Here is an 18,682-nt window from a genome sequence, read left to right as displayed (position 1 = left end):
GCCCTGTAGGGTCAGGGAGGAAGAGAGATTCTCTTCAGAGCACCAGAGCTGGCAGGCCAGTTTTTCCACAGTTGGTGCCTCGATGTCTGTCCAGTCCATTATCACCAGGGTGCTGGCGTATGTCGGTGTGTTCCATACAAACTTCCGCCACGTGGACCGCAAATACTGGACTTCATCTGGATCTTTGGAGGCCTGGTTATTGTCCAGGTTGCTGTAGGTCACCTCCACCACCACTAATTCCCTCAGATACTGAATACCTTCCTCAGTCATGGTCCACTTGCCTCGGTAGTTTACAAGACCTTCCTTGAGGGGATACCTTGCCTTCACGCTCGACAGGAGCCACTTCCAGAGGGTGTGGATTGTTGCCCCTCTTTCAGTCCCTTTGTTGATTCCACAGTCCCTTGCTAGGGATCCCAGCTGCCGGTCTTCCCTACCTTCTAATTCCTGACTGTTGGCCCCAATATCCCAGCATTGGAGCAAGCAGGTGATAATTTGCTCATCTGGCTGGTGGCCATAATCTTTCCACGTATCTCACAGCTCGCTCAAGGATAGGGACCGGGTGATTTCCGACTCATTTATGATTTCAGTCTCTTCCCTCCCCTGTTCTTGTGACTGCTCTGCTGCAGAACAGGCTGCCTCTTCTGATTCTTCTTCCTGCTCTCCCCTCAGGAGGAGTTTCTTCCTCCCTTACTAAACAAGTGGACCTCTGCTTCCATTGTTTCTTCTTGACTATAGGAACGACTGTTATAGTTGAGGGTTGGGTCTCTGGCTTAGCTACAGTGTCCATTTGTATGTCCTCAGATCCAGAGACCGTCTTGAGCCCTTCAAATCCTGAACAGAGGTTCAGTAGGAGTAGAGCAGGCCCCAGCACAGTGCTAGAAACTGTTTGTCTGATATAGGCAAGGCATCATTTCTTCAAGTGTTCTGTCACTTGAATAGCATTCCATGCCTGTTCAGGTTTCAAGTCCCACACCACTGCAGGGGGGGAATGCTCTAGGTACCTGCCCAAGCTCTCCCATACACCTTGCCACCCATGACCCATGTGCCTCAGGACAAATCCCTGAGTGGCATTCCGAATTAGTCGGTTACCCTTTTGAAAAGCCGGAATTAGATTCACGACACATACCAATATAAGCATTCTGGTTACACAAGGATATTCCAGAAACTGAAGAGCCATTGTAACAGGGCAGGAAACATCTACCCCTGAGGAGAAGAAGGAGGAGGTGCCATTCTTCATTTCCCCCACAAAATGGCTCCCAGAGAAGAAGAGGAAAAAGGTGTAATTGTTAATTGTCTCTGAGAGTTGGTTCCCAGACTATCGGGAAAACAGCAATGCATGGCATAAATACCAGATTAGGCTCAAGGCCAGTGCTTTTACCATAGTGTATACGGAGGGGTTAAAAGATGGGATTTTGGTCCGTGGATGAACACTGGGGGAGAAGTAGATAGCCGAGAAAAACGCAGTCAGCACAGAAAACGGATGGGGTTTTGCCCGTTGCTTGGAATGCTGACCACGGAGATAAGAGAGCTGAGCAATACTGGGGGAGGACGGGCAGCAGGCTGTTGCACAGTACAGCTGTGAGCATGGTTGGTGCGTGACTGCTGGATTATGACAATATGCCACGTGTACAAAGCCCATGAACCAATAGACAGGATGGCTATGGCTCGTGCAGCGCGCCTGGCCAGCGAGCGCATGCGTCATAGGCTCCCTATGTTGCAACCGAGGCGCGTTTTGGCACCCGCTGGCCACGTGTGCCGAAACCTGTTCCTCCGCAAATGTATAAATACCAGGATTTCCCAAAGAACATCAGGCTGGTGTACGGCAAGGCCACCGTTGCCTCCGTGGGGACGCCCACGTAAAGCTGGCACCTACCGATTGCTGGGCTGAGCTCGCGGCGCAAGATGGCACAAGAATGTACGGATGGTCCATCTTCCTCACGGTCCTCGGGTCGGTATGTTAATTTGCTTTACAAGATACCCTTAGCATAACGCATGTCTGTAGTTAATAAATGCTTGCTTTTTCCCTTATAGTCAGTGTGTGTGTGTTTGCCTTCTCGGGAATCCTCAAAACCACCCTAAACCATAATTGGCGACGAGGATGGGATTCCCGTAAAGAAGGAGTCACACAGACACAAGTGGGTGGGACGCGGATAGTGGAGTCGATAGCTATCCGTCGGTTCCGCCATTCGGGCATACAGGCATAAGTGGGTGGGACGCAGATAGTGGAGCCTGTAGCTATCTGTCAGTTGCGCCACTCAGTTGCGGAGGGAGTGAATGGGAGGCTCTCCGCATGAAGGATTAGAGAGAAATCCAATAACAAGCTCTACCGCAGGACGGAGTCCTTGTTGCTTGAAACTGGAAGCAAAAGTTGAGCAGCTGGAAAATCAGTTGCGGGAGCTTAAAGCGACTACAGTCATACAACAATGAACCAACCGTAAACCCCATTCCCCGTACCCCTGCGCCGCTGGGGGGGGGGTAGGTAGAGAATCTAGGAGTGAAGTTGTGCCCAGGAAGAGGGGAGGGTTGGAGGGAAGGTGTTCTGAGATTTGGTTTTATTTCTCATTACCCTACTCTGGTTGATTGGTAATAAATTGAGTTAATTCTCCCCAAGTTGAGTCTGTTTTGCCTGTGACAGTAAGTGGTGAGCAATCTCTCCTGTCCTTATCTCGACTCATGAACCCTTTGTTATATTTTCTCTCCCCTGTCCAGCTGAGGAGGGGGAGTGATAGAACGGCTTTGGTGGACACCTGGCGTCCAGCCAGGGTCAACCCTCCACAGTCTTTTTTAGTGCTGAAGCCTGGGAATGTGAGGAATTCAAGATAAGGATAGTAACTGAGAGAGGTAACGGGCAAAACATGGACTGAACGCAGCTAGAGAGTGAAGAGCTGCATGACAAGTATGGAATTTTTGTTGTTGTAATTGTGGTGAAGGGATGAGGGGTGGATTGTGCATAAATTGTCCACTTTTTGTCGTTGTGGTGATGATATTATTTTGATTATGATGTGGAGAATTCTTTTTTGTTGATGTGAGTGAAGTTTGTGAAAACTGTGACGATTTTGTGTGATGAATGTAGATTTTAATGATAATTCTTAAATATGTGATGCACAGAGGCGAGGGGTGGAATGTATTGGCTTTGTGTGACAAGGTGTTGGTAGCGGGGGGGGTTACAGAAAGGCTTCTGTGAGAAGCTGCTGGAAGTTTCCCCTGTGTCCGACAGAGCCAATACCAGCCAGCTCTAAGACAGACCCACCGCTGGCCAAGGCCGAGCCAATCAGCGATAGTGGTAGCGCCTCTGTGATAACATATTTAAGTAGAAAAAAAAAAAAAAAAAAGTTGCTGGGAGCATATTTGGGCTATCCTCCAGGACAGGGATGTCCGTATATTTCATGTGGACGCACACATGAAAGAACAATCTGAAACACATTTGGGGAATGCACAAGCTGATGCCCTCGCAAAGATTCAATCAGTAAAGCTAGAGGAACAGAGTAACGCTGCGTTGGCACGGTGGGCCCATGAGAAGGCCGGTCATGGAGGAAGGGACGCCACCATAGCATGGGCCAAGGCCCGGGGTATACAACTTTCAGTAAAAGATGTGCAGACATGTATTGCTCAATGTGAAACTTGCCAACTGCTAAAAAGACATCCTTATTTAGATCAACCAGTAGGGCGCATACGGCAGGACACAACTGGGCGTGAAGTATGGCAGATTGACTATGTTGGGCCTTTGCGGGAACATAGGCAACAGCGCTATATCTGCGTAGCTGTGGACACATGTTCGGGAGTAGTAGTAGCAGTTCCCAGCTGCTATAGTAATGCACATACCACAATTAAATGCTTAGAAATGATAGATCTCTCTATTATGGTACCCCTGTGGAGATCCAATCTGACAATGGGACGCATTTCAAAAACACCAGAGTAGCACAGTGGGCCAGTGACCGAGGAGTTACGTGGACATGGCATCTCCCTTACTGCCCCCAGGGGGCGGGATTAGTAGAGCGCACTAATGGATTATTGAAAGAGCAGCTGAAGCGCTTGGGGGGTGGTACGTTCACTGGGTGGGTAGACCATCTAACTGAAGCAGTACACATCTTGAATAACCGTATCATTGGCCAGAGCTCGACCCCCATCCTACGCATGAAGCAAGGGCAGATCAGAACCACAAAGGCTGCAAATCCAGGAATATCCGTCCTACAAGGGACGGCCTTCACGGCTACACCCCAAGGCGGCGGATACGCCATACAAAGTACTACAGATATAACCATGGCTAGCCAAGAGATGCGCTGGTTCCGTACCAACGTCATGCTGTATCCAGCCTCTGGTAACTGTCTATGTTTATTGTGCTTGACCCCAGGGCTCTTGGCCCGGGGCCTTGTGTTACTGAATCCAACTCAGGAATCTGGAAAAAGACCACTCATATTTGGAATCAAAAACACCTCCTCGCAGGCGGTGATCCTACCTACCGCCCCATGGGTTTTGGTATATGATGTCCTGAATGCACCACCAACTACAGAGACCACGCGGTGGTTCGCTGGGGCACGGGTATGGTATCGGCCCCCGTTAGGACAACCGGTTGCGGCTGAAGTTATAGCTGCTGATGACTTGCAAGCTGTAACTATTGTGGTGCAGGGAGAATCTGCATGGCGGCGCATGCCAGCACAGCACCTAACGCGACGGGAGTAGGGTATGGGCTATGTTTCCCCTCCCCTCTTGTGTTCACAGATGGACGTAGGCATGGATACCACCGCAACCCAAAGAAAACATCTGGATGACCCTCGCTAACGTGACCAGACAAGATTCCTTATGCCTCAGTACAGCAACACCGAACAATCCCTTTTCCACATGTTTAACAGGGGTTCCACTGCCATCAACGAAGTTTAAGAACCTTTTGATGGGGACCCCCGTGCAGCAGGCCATAGACTCGATGGATTGGAATGCCTGGTTTCCACGGATCGGGCATCCACCCTCATTGCCACCCTGGGAATCACAAATTCTGGGGTCCCTGAATGCAGATTGGTGTAGCATTATCGTATTTACTATTAGATGTAGATAGTATTAGACATGCAACCTTACAAAACAGAGCTGCAATCGACTTTCTATTACTTGCTCATGGACATGGCTGCCAAGACTTTGATGGACTCTGTTGCATGAACTTGAGCGACCACTCCACATCTGTTCATGCACAAATACAGGAGCTACAAAGGCTAAGTCACCAACTTGTCATGCAAACAGGTTGGAACCCCTTTACGGGGTGGACATGGGGGTGGTCATGGCTACGACAACTCATCTTAGGTTTTGCTCTTGTATGTCTTGTATTTTTATGTATCATGTGTTTTGTCCCCTGTATTATTCAACTAATACGACAAATGATGGATACTCTGCTGCAACAAGATATCGTAAGAATGGTAGAATATCTTCGTGTTCCATCCACGGACCACGCGGTGGCATGTATACGGAGGGGTTAAAAGATGGGATTTTGGTCCGTGGATGAACACTGGGGGAGAAGTAGATAGCCGAGAAAAACGCAGTCAGCACAGAAAACGGATGGGTTTTTGCCCGTTGCTTGGAATGCTGACCACGGAGATAAGAGAGCTGAGCAATACTGGGGGAGGACGGGCAGCAGGCTGTTGCACAGTACAGCTGTGAGCATGGTTGGTGCGTGACTGCTGGATTATGACAATATGCCACGTGTACAAAGCCCATGAACCAATAGACAGGATGGCTATGGCTCGTGCAGCGCGCCTGGCCAGCGAGCACATGCATCATAGGCTCCCTATGTTGCAACTGAGGTGTGTTTTGGCACCCGCTGGCCACGTGTGCCGAAACCCGTTCCTCCGCAAATGTATAAATACCAGGATTTCCCAAAGAGTATCAGGCTGGTGTACAGCAAGGCCACCGTTGCCTCCGTGGGGACGCCCACGTAAAGCTGGCACCTACCGATTGCTGGGCTGAGCTCGCGGCGCAAGATGGCACAAGAATGTACGGACGGTCCATCTTCCTCACGGTCCTCGGGTCGGTATGTTAATTTGCTTTACAAGATACCCTTAGCATAACGCATGTCTGTAGTTAATAAATGCTTGCTTTTTCCCTTATAGTCAGTGTGTGTGTGTTCGCCTTCTCTGGAATCCTCGAAACCACCCTAAAACACATAGCTCTCCCAGGCAAAACACAACAAAGTGATAAACAGCACAGCAAACTGCAAAAGCCGAAAGCAGCCATTAACAAGCTGTAGAGTTTGAGGTAGAGCAAGAGATGGAGCATGCCATGGAGCAGATGATGGAACAAATAAACCAGTATCGAGAACAAACAAGTCAACATTGTGAACAGCAAGAGCAAGTAACAACTTGCCAAGTAATAACTAAACAGCTATAACAACTATAGATGTAGTCTAGCACAATGAGATTAAATCTGTCGTTATCTAGAACCTCTCAAGCCCCACACTGGGCATCAGAAAGGATTGTGGTGGGTTGACCCCAGCCAGCAGCTAAGCCCCCACCCAGTCGCTTACTTACTCCCCCTCAGCAGGATAGGGGAGACAATCAGAAGGGAAAAAGCAAGAAAAACTCATGGGCCGACATAAAGACAGTTTAATAGGTGAAGTGAACCTGCGCATGCAAGCAAAGCAAAATAAGGAATTCATTCACGACTTCCTATCGGCAGGCAGGTGTTCAGCCATCTCCAGGAAAGCAGGGCTCCATCATGTGTAACGGTTACTTGGGACAAGAAATGCCATAACCCTGAAAACCCCCCTTCCTCCTTTCCCTGCAGTTTTATTGCTGAGCATGACATCATATGGTATGGAATATCCCTTTGGTCAGTTGGGGTCAGCTGTCCTGTTTGCATGCCCTCCCAACCTATTGCGCACCCCCAGCCTACTCACCTTTTTTTTGCAGGAACAGCAGGCAGCAGCTGAGTGACAAAAAGGAGGACAAAAAAAGGAAACCTCCACACTGTGCAAACACGGCTCAGCAGTAGCCAAAATACAACTGTGCTGTCAAGGCTGTTTTAGTCACAAATCCAAAACACAGCACCATACCACCTACTATGAAGAAAATTAACTCCATCCCAGCCAGACCCAGTACACAATGCAAAATTCAGCATTTTGCTTACATTAAGAGCTAATGATAAAAAAATGAAAGAAAACTGTTAGCGCTATGCACTTTTTATTCAATGGTTTCAGTCTAAACAAATTATTTTAGCTTTTTTTAAAAAAATGAAAAGAATAACCTGTGCATTTCCCTGATAGATAGAAGTAATCACAGCAGGGTGTCTTTCTACTACCACCCATTTGTATTTTTAATGCTGTTAATTATTACATCTCTTTTTCAGAGTAGGAGGACTGGAAAGAATTAGTAACCAAATTAAATATATACAATTGTCTGCTAACTAGTACTGTCCTCTACCTCTTTGTGGAGATAATATACTGATATTTTAATTTTTTTCTTCTTTCCTGACCCCTTAGATGTAGTAGCTTCTCCTTCAAAGAAAAGCACGTGTGCTAGCCAAAAGCTTTTGCGCTCTATTGGGTTTGTGTGGCAAGGTTTTGGTAGCGGGGAGGCTACAGGGGTAGCTTCTGTGAGAAGCTGCTAGAAGCTTCCCCTATGTCCAATAGAGCCAATGCCACCTGGCTCCAAGACAGATGCGCTGCTGGCCAAGGCTGAGCCAATCAGCAACAGTGGTAGCACCTCTGTGATAAAATATTTAAGAAGGGGAAAAAATTGCTGTGCAACAGCAGCCGGAAGAGAGGAGTGAGAATATGTGAGAGAAACAACTCTGCAGACAGCAAGGTCATTGAAGGAGGGGGAGGAGGTGCTCCAGGCGCCAGAGCAGAGATTCCTCTGCAGCCCATGGAAGCCTACAGTGGAGCAGATATCCACCTGCAGCCCATGGAGGACCCCACGCTGGAGCAAGTGGGTATTCCCAAAGGAGGTGTCCTGGTTTCAGCTGGGATAGAGTTAATTTTCTTTCTAGCAGCTGGTATAGTGTTATGTCTTGGGTTCAGTATGAGAAGAATGTTGATAACACTGATGTTTTCAGTTGTTGCTAAGTAATGTTTAAACTAAGTCAAGGATTTTTGAGCTTCTCATGCCCAGCCAGCAAGAAGGCTGGAGGGGCACAAGAAGTTGGGAGGGGACGCAGCCAGGGCAGCTGACCCAAACTAGCCAACAGGATATTCCATACCATGTAACATCATGCCCAGTATATAAACTGCAGGGAGTTGGCCTGGGGGGGATCGCTGCTCGGGAACTAACTGGGCATCAGTCAGCGAGTGGTGAGCAACTGCATTGTGCATCACTTGTTTTGTATATTCCAATCCTTTTATTAGCATTATTGTCATCATTATTATTTTCTTCCTTTCTCTTCTATTAAACTGTTCTTATCTCAACCCACGAGTTTTACTTTTCTTCCTGATTCTCTCCCCCATCCCACTGGGTGGGGGGAGTGAGCGAGTGGCTGCGTGGTGCTTAGTTGCTGGCTGGGGTTACACCACGACAGATGAACTGACCGCAACCCCCATTGCCCGTACTCCTTGGAGGGGAGGAGGTAGAGAAAATCAGGAGTGAAGTTGAGCCTGGGAAGAAGGGAGGGGTGGGGGGAAGGTGTTTTAAGATTTGGTTTTATTTCTCCTTACCCTACTCTGTTTGGATTAGCTATAAATGAAATTAATTTCCCCAAGTCAAGTCTGTTTTGCCCATGACGGTAATTGGCAAATGATCTCTCCCTGTCCTTATCTCAACCCATGAGCTTTTTGTTATTTTTTCTCCCCCCTGTCCAGCTGAGGAGGGGGAATGATAGAGCAGCTTGCTGGGCACCTGGCATCCAGCCAGGGTTAACCTACCACATGTGTAAAAAGCACAATTCATTCAAGTGTTGGGTTTTTTTTCTCTGTACATATAACAGCCCTAAAGAAAATAGTCTTAGGACTGATTAGTATAAGATAAACCAATAAGAACACCATTTTACGGTGCAATATAAATCACACAAACAGGAATTTTCAAGTACAAATTTGAACAGAAGAGTGCAAACTTACGGAGGCAGTATCTCTGCAGCCATGAATATTTTCTCCACCAATTCTGAAAGTATACTGAGTAGATGTGCCAAATTAATGTTTACATCTTCATTTTTTTCTAATTTTGAGGGATTTAACTAAAACCAAAAGGGAAAAAGACTAAGTCTCTTGTGTTGAATAGAACTACATATATAATTCGATAATATTACACACTGAATACTATTTCAAAATAAATTAAATATTCTACTGCTGTACAAATCTCAGACTTGTACAGAACTTACAAATCTGCTTCAAGGGCTAGCCAGGAAACTAATGTGAAAAAGCAATGTTTTTAAGTTCTAGTGTACTATGCTTTTAACAGCACAAACATTTAACACTATCCATAACTACCCATCTTTTTTTAACTACATATATTTTCATATCTTTTATTCCAGTCTTCTGAGGACACCGCCCGCCCGCCCCCTCCCCACCCCTTCCATAATTAAGTTCAAGTGAAACAGAAGTTAGGAGGGTCGTTTTAGAAATAAAGATAGGATCTAACACAAGCAGTTAATGGAAGGGAGTTTTAAAATGAAACTAAGTTCAGACATTGACTTCTAGTATATCCGGAGCTTAACACAAGTTATTTAGGGTAGGCCATTCAGTAACTGCTACAAAAGAACTTACAATTGCTAAAGACTAAATACACAATTTAAAGAAATTTGAGTTAAAAAAATTATTTAAAATTGATGCTATGAAGATTGTTCAAGCTAACATTTAGAAAAAACTCATAATCAGTTCAGTTCCAGTATTGAAATTATTTCTGAAGGATTAATAAATGCTTCCAAAGCAAACAACCAGTAGATCATAATTTCAACAAATCAAAATTTAAAAAAAAACATAGTTCAAGGTATCACCTCACAGGACTGCTTGCTCTCCATTATCTTTAATATACTGTCTTTCAGTGCATGGTGAACAAAACGTGTTGCTGTGGCTTTCATATATTGCTCCATAAGCGTACTTGCTAAAGTGGTGGCACGAAACAAAGTAGTAGCTTCATCTGAAAAAAATAAAGTGAAAAATTGGGGAAAAAGAGACAACAAAAAGCAGAGGAAAAAATATGCTGTGTTCACAGTTTGATATATGATGTAATTAAGGGAGGAGACGGAAATGAAGACATGGGAGCCCTTCCCTCACCAGAGTTTCAGTAAATGTTAGTGTAATTAGTACAGTACCTTCCATGCTTATTTCCCTGTCATTTAGTGCTCGTAACAATAGTGACTCAAGCTTTTCATGAAGAAAAATCTTCAATAAAATGCCAGCCAACAATGTTCTATCTTGTCCACAAACATGTGATAAGGCATAGACCACATGCATCTCTTTCTGGAGTATGAGCTGAAAGAAAACCGGAATAATGGTCAGAAACTTGTCCTAACACGACAGTCACTACAAATACTACTTAGCAATGTCTACTAGTGTTATTGAAATCTCTCTCAAACAACATAGAAAGTGAATTTTGAAAAACTAAGGAAACAAACTTAATACCTCTTTAAACTCACTGTACTCCTCTTCTGGCATGATCTTCTCCATAGAATATCTTGCTCGAACACGCAAAGATCCTGGCTCAATACCCTTCAGTGGTATATGGGAACTGAGTTGAAACCACTCATCTGTTGCATGTCCTTTCTGTAATCGGCTTAATTGGCAACGCATAAACACTTTAGGAAAAAAGCATTGTTAAGTAGGTTATCTCCAGCAAAACAGTGCTAGCATTGAATAAAAAAAGGTTTGTTTTCAGCACATCACCTTGTTTTAGCAAAAGAGTATTAATAAAAACAATCAAAATTTGTGCCATCAAATATATTGTCAGATTATCTCTTAGATGGTAGAGGGCAGATTAATATTAGCATCCTGGTTTTGGCTGGGATAGAGTTAATTTTCTTTCTAGTAGCTGGTATAGTGTTATGTCTTGGGTTCAGTATGAGAAGAATGTTGATAACACACTGATGTTTTCAGTTGTTGCTAAGTAGCGTTTAGTCTAAAGTCAAGGAATTTTCAGCTTCTCATGCCCAGCCAGCAAGAAGGCTGGAGGGGCACAGGAAGTTGGGAGGGGACACAGCCAGGGCAGCTGACTGGCCAAAGGGTAATCCATACCATGTGACATCATGCCCAGTATATAAACTGCAAGGAGTTGGCTTGGGAGGGATCGCTGCTTGGGAACTAACTGCGCATCGGTCAGCAAGTGGTGAGCAACTGCATTGTGCATCACCTGTTTTGTATATTCCAATCCTTTTATTATTATTATTGTCATTTTATTATTGTTATTATCATTATTAGTTTCTTCTTTTCTGTTCTATTAAACTATTCTTATCTCAACCCACGAGTTTTAATTTTTTTTCCCATGCTCTCCCCCATCCCACTGGGTGGGGGGAGTGAGCGAGCAGCTGCATGGTGCTTAGTTACTGGCTGGGGTTAAACCACAACAATTAGATATTAGGAAGAAATTCTGTACTATGAGGTGGTGAAACACTGGAACAGGTTGCCCAGAGAAGTTGTGGATACCCCCTCCCTGGAAGTGTTCAAGGCCGGGTTGGACAAGGGTTTGAGCAACCTGATCTAGTGGAAGGTATCCCTGCCTATGGCAGGGGGGTTGGAACTAGATGATCTTTAAGGTCCCTTCCAACCCAAACCATTCTATGATTCTATGATTTTGCTCTACAGACTTGACTGCATGAGGTGACTGCCTCTAGTATAAAAATGTTTTCTTTTTCAATGTGAATTAATCTGAAATTAACCAACTATCCTGGTGCAAAACCAAACCAGAACTTCCATTCCAGCTGAACCCTATGTCGAACTGCCCTAAGGCATTTACTGATTTAACTGTCTGATCAAATTTGAGCATCCCAATTTTCAGTAGCAACAGATGAAATCTAACAATATATTCCAGAGGTTTTGTGGGGTTTTTTTCCAAGCCATATTTATATATTAATTTGAATAAATTATTAACAAACTGTTAGAGAAACAAAAAAACCAAGTAGAACTGATGCTAAAGTGTTTAGTATAATTTCTGAATATTTGAAATACCTTTTAAAAGCAAAAATACAAAAATAATAATGGAATGAACGCTCATAATAGGCAAATTTCAAAGTGAAAGACTTGAAAACTAAAGAAATATTTTTAAATACTGGTATTGGGTCTGGCTGGGATGGAGTTAACTTTCCCCATAGCAGCCCTCATAGTGCTGTGCTCTGTATTTGTAGCTAGAAAGGTGTTGATAACAAACCCGTTTTGGCTACTGCTGAGCAGTGCTCCCACAGCATCAAGGCTGTCTCTCCAACCCCACTCCTCAAAGGCCAGTAGGCTGGGGGTGGGCAAGAGGTTGGGAGGGGACATAGCTAGGACAGCTGACCCAAACTGGCTAAAGGGATATTCCATACCATATGATGTCGTGCTCAGCAATAAAAGATAAGAGAAAGGAGGAGAGGGGGGCATTCGTTATTAAGGTGTTTGTCTTCCAAAGCAACCACTATGCACACTGAGGCCCTACTTCCCAGGAAGTGGCTGGACATCACTTGCTGATGGGAAGTAGAGAATAAATCTTTTTGTTTTCCTTTGCTTCCACGTGCAGCCTTTGCTTTTCGTTATTAAGCTGCCTTTATCTTGACCCACGAGTTTTTCATCTTATTTTCTCCTCCTGTCCCACTGAGGAGGGGGAGTGAGAGAGGGTCTTGATGGGCACCTGACAGCCAGCCAAGGTCAACCCATCACAAATACTGAAAAAAATAGCCCTCATACTTGTATCATTTTGGTATTTAGTTTTGTGTGTTACAATGGAAGAAAAAGCAGTGAAACCAATACTAGATTTTTGGGTCCTCAATCTGCTTTATGACAGGAAAAACAAGCAGGAAAGTTAACTTAATGGGTTAGCTGGGAAGATGAACCTCGCATTATTCCCACTTCAGAGCAACCCATGTTTAATAACTGTGGCTACAAAGGAGAAATGTTCAGAAAGGTAACCAACCCATTTTCTTGCTTTTGGAGAGGTTAAGGGTTTAGGCAACACAGCACACAGGCAAGTTGGATAAGGTATCTTTTAGCTCAATTTTCCCCCCATATACTTAAAATATTTAATAGGGATGAGGATCTAGGCAGAGATGCTTGTTAATTCAAGTTGATATGGTCTAATCCTTACACCAAAATGAAAGGACTGGTAGGTTATGCTCTAAGAGTCTACCTAACCATAATCAAGAAACATTGCCAATCCTCTTGACCTAGATAAGGAAACAATCTATAACCTTCCACCAGTTGGATACATCTAAATATAGCAGTCTCCTTAATCTGGACAGCCAGAAGGAAACTACAAAAACACTTTAAAAGAATTTACCAAAGTATTCCATTCATGAATTATCCTTTGAAAGGTTCTTTTACTAACCAAAGCTTTGACCCAGATAAAGAATTTTCTGGCTCAAATGAATAGAAGGACTGTGCAAGAACAAGGTCACAACTGCAATTAGAAAGTCCTTTTGTCTGTCAAATGAAATACATTTTTCCTTCTTGTCCTGGTTTCAGCTGGGATAGAGTTAATTGTCTTCCTAGTAGCTGGTACAGTGCTATGTTTTTGAGTTAGGTATGAGAAGAATGTTGATAACACTGATGTTTTCAGTTGTTGCTGAGTAATGTTTAGACTAAAGTCAAGGATTTTTCAGCTTCTCATGCCCAGCCAGCAAGAAAGCTGGAGGGGCACAAGAAGATGGCACAGGACACAGCCAGGGCAGCTGACCCAAACAGGCCAACGGGGTATTCCATACCATGTGACATCCCATCTAGTATATAAATGGGGGAGTGGGGGTGGGGGGATCGCCGCTCTGGGACTAGCTGGGTGTCAACTGGCAGGTGGTGAGCAATTGCACTGTGCATCATTTGTACATTCCAATCCTTTTATTATTGCTGTTGTCAATTTATTAGTGTTATCATTATTAGTTTCTTCTTTTCTGTTCTATTAAACCGTTCTTATCTCAACCCACGAGTTTTACTTCTTTTCCCGATTCTCTCCCCCATCCCACTGGGTGGGGGGAGAAGTGAGTGAGCACCTGCGTGGTGCTTAGTTGATGACTGGGGTTAAACCACGACACTTCTGCTATGCAGAAACTTTTCTAGTCAGAGGAAAGGGCAAGAGTTTTGAAATTGAATTAGGTTCCGCAAGAGCATTCAGTCTTAGAAGTAATTCTTCTACTTTGGTCAAGGTTTCCCTACAAATCTTTTCTTTAAGAGGAAAAAAAGAGAAAGAAATTGACACTGAGGCAAACATAACAGGCCAGTAACACAGTACATGCAAACCAAAGCCAACAGCAACAGATTATAAATACTGTGCCAGGCTTTGGGACAGGTCTGAACACAACAGAAAAGTACTTGGAAAAAATCTTGGGCAGGAGGGTGTCTGCACTGCAGGCAACAGAGAGGAGGCAAAGGGCTGAAGTTACAAGACAAGTATGGTGGGAAAAAAAATACCTTGAAAGCCAAAAAACCACATTGTGTGGCTCAGAATCCAGGTGTGGGTTTTCTGGGGAGGGTTTTTGGTTTGGGTTTGTTTGGGGTTTTTTTGGTTTGGGTTTTTTTTTTTTTTGGAAAGCTGATAAGTCTTACCATCTTGCTAGTAGTTCGCTGGAATAGAAAAATAAAAACAAAACAGCTGAAGAAGCTGTGTACTTAGCAGGAGGAAAGTAAATTCTTGGGAACACAGATGAGAGAGAATGGGGGGGAAAACAGGATGACACAGGACTGAAGCAAATTTTGTTCTACAGACTGCCAAGTTGGATTTTTATTTATTTATTTTTAAGTGAGGAAAGTACTACCTTTCCTCCCTCTTTCTCACTGGAACCAACAAAAAAACCTGAAAAGGACAAAAGAAATTCCACACAGTTGGGCTTAAAACAGATTAAAGAAATTAACTTAGTGGAATGTAACATTTTATGGAGCAGATTAATTCTGACAGCTTCTCTTTCCTCTTTTTTTTTTTTTTGGTAAACATGGTCACAGCATAACATAATAGGTATACTGGAATAGAGCTAGAAAAGCCATCAGATACACAGGATTGGATTACTGTGCATTTTACTACTAAAAAACATGCAGGTTCTTATTGTAAAAACATTAATGCAGAGTTAGTAACAGACATCCAAAACATACCAATAAAGCTGTATAGCAATCAGAGAATATACTTAATTCTCTTGTGACAGTGTTTGACGAGCAATGAAAATTCTATCCGTTGTTGCAATATGTACGCATCTTTTACAGAAAAATACTTACATATATCTGGATCTTTACTTTTCTTTGTTTTGTTACTAAGACTTATCTCAAATCTATTAATATCAGATGAAAGATCACTAGGGGAAAAGACAGAAAGCCTCAATTAATACTATACTTGGCCAACATTTAAACTTATTCTAAAGTTATTTCAATCCTGAGTTCTCATGATAAGCCAAAGACAATTATATTAACAAAGATACATAGATGCATACACAAAATTCTACCCATGCATTTGTGGCTGAAAGGTGGCTGCTATATAACCATGCATACAGTATTTTTAAAAAGCATATGCAAAACAATACAGCGTAAAGAATCTTAAATGCAATTCAACTTTAAAGTGAAATTCAATAATTCAGTAAGATTAAGACTTACTCAAAGACAAATTCTTCTGACCATACAGGGTTCTGCCCTTCTCTGATATGTGTTTTTGCTACCTGGACACTGTTCAGGTAGATGTTACAATATGGATTAGTAAAATGTTTTACTGGGAGTGTATGAGCTTCTTCTACATGCAAAATAAGACTGCTGACCTAAAGAAAATACACAAAATTTATTTCTTTTTTTTTAAAAAGAAAGAATGGAATTCCCCCCCATGTGAAGGCTTAATGTTAAGGTATAAATATTAAATACAAAATATAATTTCGTAATAGAAAGAGCAGGGAACAGGAATAATGGAACAAGATTTTAAGAGGCACCAGTCACAAATTCAGACCAACTCAAATAACTTGAAAATAAACCTCCAGCACCATAGTTTTAACTCATCTTATTTTTTACTTTTAAAACCATCACTACGAGACATTAAGATTTGCAAGTACTAACTTTTCTACGCATAGAAAATTCTACTGAAGTCAAAGACTTGTATCTTGCGTAAGAGCCATGGACAACTCCACACACAATACCATATTTGTTGCTTTCCTAAACAGATTGGGCTCAATATGAGTCAGCAGCGTGCCCTGGCAGCCAAGAGGGCAAACCGCATCCTGGGGTGCATCAAACACAGCATAACCAGCTGGTCAGAAGAGGTGATTATCCCTCTGTATTTAGCGTTGGTGCAGCCTCACCTTGACTATTGTGTGCAGTTCTAGGCCCCACAATTTAAGAAGAATGTTCAGGTCCTTGAATGCGTCCAGAGGAGGGCAACAAAGCTGGTGAAAGGGCTGGAAGGCATGTCCTATGAGAAGCAGCTAAGGACTCTGGGTTTGTCTAGTTTGGAGAGAAGGAGGCTGAGGGGAGACCTCATTGCTCTTTACAGCTTCCTGAGGAGGGGAAGTGGAGAGGGAGGTGCCGATCTCTTCTCCCTGGTATCCAGCATCAGGACACATGGGAATGGTGCAAAGCTGCACCAGAGGAGGCTCAGATTTGACATTAGGAAGCATGTCTTTACCAAGAGGGTGGTCAAACACTGGAACAGGCTTCCTAGAGAGGTGGTCAATGCCCTGTGCCTGTCAGTGTTTAAGAGGCATTTGGACAATGCCCTTAATACTATGCTTTACCTTTTGATCAGCCCTGAAGCAGTCAGGCAGTTGGACTAGATGATCGTTGTAGGTCCCTCCCAACTGAAATATTCTATTCTATTCTAAACAACAGTAGATTACATAAAATACCCTTGTTTAACACACTACACTCTTTTCTCCCTGTTAAAAGGAAGATATTAGTTTGTACCATAGATTCTCAAAATAATAGCATGTGGAAACTCAATTTCCAAAAAACCAGAACTTTCTGAAATAATTTACATTAAATACATTTTAAATAGTTTACTATTTTACAAACTTCTGAACTGCATGTAATTCATAGCTTAATCAAATATCTACTAATATCAACTGAAGTCAATTTAGACAAATACAGGAAATATCATACTTGATCAGGTCAAAATTTCATTTAAATCCAAATATTCAGTACCAGAAGTTTCAAAGGACAGTTCAAGAAACCCTGAAACTGATATAATTTCTGTAAGACAGTCATGGAAGTATGATTTTTGATATTTATACACTTTATCTACCTTGATCATTCATGCTTTTTATACTTTTCACCTCTCTAAATAGTCCAATACTTCCCACACTTATTTACTTCGAAATTCTTTTACTCATTCCAGCCTATAATAAAAATAATTTTCTCATTTCCTTCATGCATTTTGATATAAGATGATCAAAACTAACTGTATCCTAAATGAGAATACCATAAATATTAAATAGCATCTATTTTCTATTCTATTCTATTCTTTCATGCAGCCTAACATTTTCTTTGCTTTTGGAAGTACAGAATTAGTTCAGATGATCACTCTGTAGGTGCTTCACTTTTGTGGCTCCCAATTTCTTCTGCCAGTTCATATATCAATTTACCTAATTTAGTTCTTCAGAAGTATTCAATCATCTTTAATGCTGACCACAGAATAATTCTGCATTTCCTAAGAAAAAAAATTATTCCTTTTTCCATAGACTGATAAAACACCTACTTCCAACATTTGTAGCATTCAAATATACCAGGGATTCTTGATTCCTGTTATTCTCCAATCATCACTGATGTAGCCATTTATGACTATCTGTCCTTCACCTCTGAAAGAAATTCTGGCCACAACAGTACTCTCAAGAGACCAAAAGAAATTACACCATAATCACAGTTCAGCATGTATTTGTCACTGAAAAATGAATATTAGTTATACTAGTATTCTGGTTACATGTGACATAAGCCTGTCAAATCTGGTGAATTGTAAGAGTTAAAACAATATAAATACTGAACTGTTGACACTTTTACTGAAATGTGGTCAGAAATTAATACCTAGAAAAGCATCTGCCAATTGCCTAAAAACATTTTGTTCTAGATATTATAATACAGTGGAAGTCATTCCAGTTGGTTTAACAAAGGTACTGCATAACTCCATGTCCTGGTTTCAGCTGGGATAGAGTTAATTGTCTTCCTAGTAGCTGGTACAGTGCTATGTTTTTGAGTTAGGTATGAGAAGAATGTTGATAACACTGGTGTTTTCAGTTGTTGCTAAGTAGTGTTTAGACTAAAGTCAAGGATTTTTCAGCTTCTCATGCCCAGCCAGCGAGAAAGCTGGAGGGGCACAAGAAGTTGGCACAGGACACAGCCAGGGCACCTGACCCAAACTGGCCAATGGGGTATTCCATACCATGTGATGTCACGTCTAGTATATAAACTGGGGGGAGTGGGGGGATCGCCACTCGGGGACTAACTGGGCATTGATCGGTGGGTGGTGAGCAATTGCACTGTGCATCATTTGTATATTCCAATCCTTTTATTATTTCTGTTGTCATTTTATTAGTGTTATCATTATCATTATTAGTTTCTTCTTTTCTGTTCTATTAAACCATTCTTATCTCAACCCATGAATTTTACTCTTTTTCCCGATTCTCTCCCCCATCCCACTGGGTG

The 18,682-nt window shown here is 42.8% G+C and overlaps 2 protein-coding genes across 11 annotated transcripts in view; one reads left to right on the top strand and one right to left on the bottom strand.

Annotated features, from left to right (window-relative positions):
* Positions 1–18,682, bottom strand: part of LOC121232770 (ras GTPase-activating protein 1) — a 128,057-nt gene that overhangs the window by 29,675 nt on the left and 79,700 nt on the right. For 6 of the 8 annotated variants that reach the window (XM_041121188.1, XM_041121189.1, XM_041121190.1 and 3 more), the window contains 6 exons: positions 15,662–15,819; positions 15,290–15,366; positions 10,532–10,704; positions 10,222–10,381; positions 9,904–10,046; positions 9,029–9,144 (listed from right to left, as the gene is read on the bottom strand). In XM_041121188.1, coding sequence (XP_040977122.1) covers positions 9,029–9,144; positions 9,904–10,046; positions 10,222–10,381; positions 10,532–10,704; positions 15,290–15,366; positions 15,662–15,819 — 827 coding nt within the window. Of the gene's footprint in view, positions 1–1,126; positions 1,254–9,028; positions 9,145–9,903; positions 10,047–10,221; positions 10,382–10,531; positions 10,705–15,289; positions 15,367–15,661; positions 15,820–18,682 lie in introns of all 8 variants that reach the window. The other 2 variants (XR_005931684.1, XM_041121193.1) reach the window with 2 other exon arrangements.
* On the top strand, positions 1,912–4,840 carry LOC121232792. Of its 3 annotated transcripts, XM_041121257.1 has the most exons (3): positions 1,912–1,952; positions 4,114–4,318; positions 4,720–4,840. In XM_041121257.1, the coding sequence occupies exons 1-3, from the start codon at positions 1,914–1,916 to the stop codon at positions 4,767–4,769; spliced, it is 294 nt and encodes a 97-aa protein (XP_040977191.1). In that variant the 5' UTR covers positions 1,912–1,913; the 3' UTR covers positions 4,770–4,840. The 3 variants fall into 3 exon arrangements, 2 of the variants coding, with proteins under 2 accessions (XP_040977191.1, XP_040977190.1); XM_041121256.1 differs by having other exon boundaries at positions 4,114–4,840; XR_005931686.1 differs by lacking the exon at positions 4,114–4,318 and having other exon boundaries at positions 1,914–1,948.

Source organism: Aquila chrysaetos, chromosome W, assembly GCF_900496995.4.
Source record: "Aquila chrysaetos chrysaetos chromosome W, bAquChr1.4, whole genome shotgun sequence".
In the NCBI taxonomy this organism is placed as follows: Eukaryota; Metazoa; Chordata; class Aves; order Accipitriformes; family Accipitridae; genus Aquila; species Aquila chrysaetos.
This window is presented reverse-complemented; position numbering and strand designations above follow the sequence as displayed.

Coding starts and splice junctions, on each gene's coding strand:
- LOC121232792 (XM_041121256.1), top strand. CDS start 1,914: ATGTACGGATGGTCCATCTTCCTCACGGTCCTCGGGTCG. Junction 1,953..4,113: donor TCCTCACGGTCCTCGGGTCG/GTATGTTAATTT, acceptor ATCATTGGCCAG/AGCTCGACCCCCATCCTACG.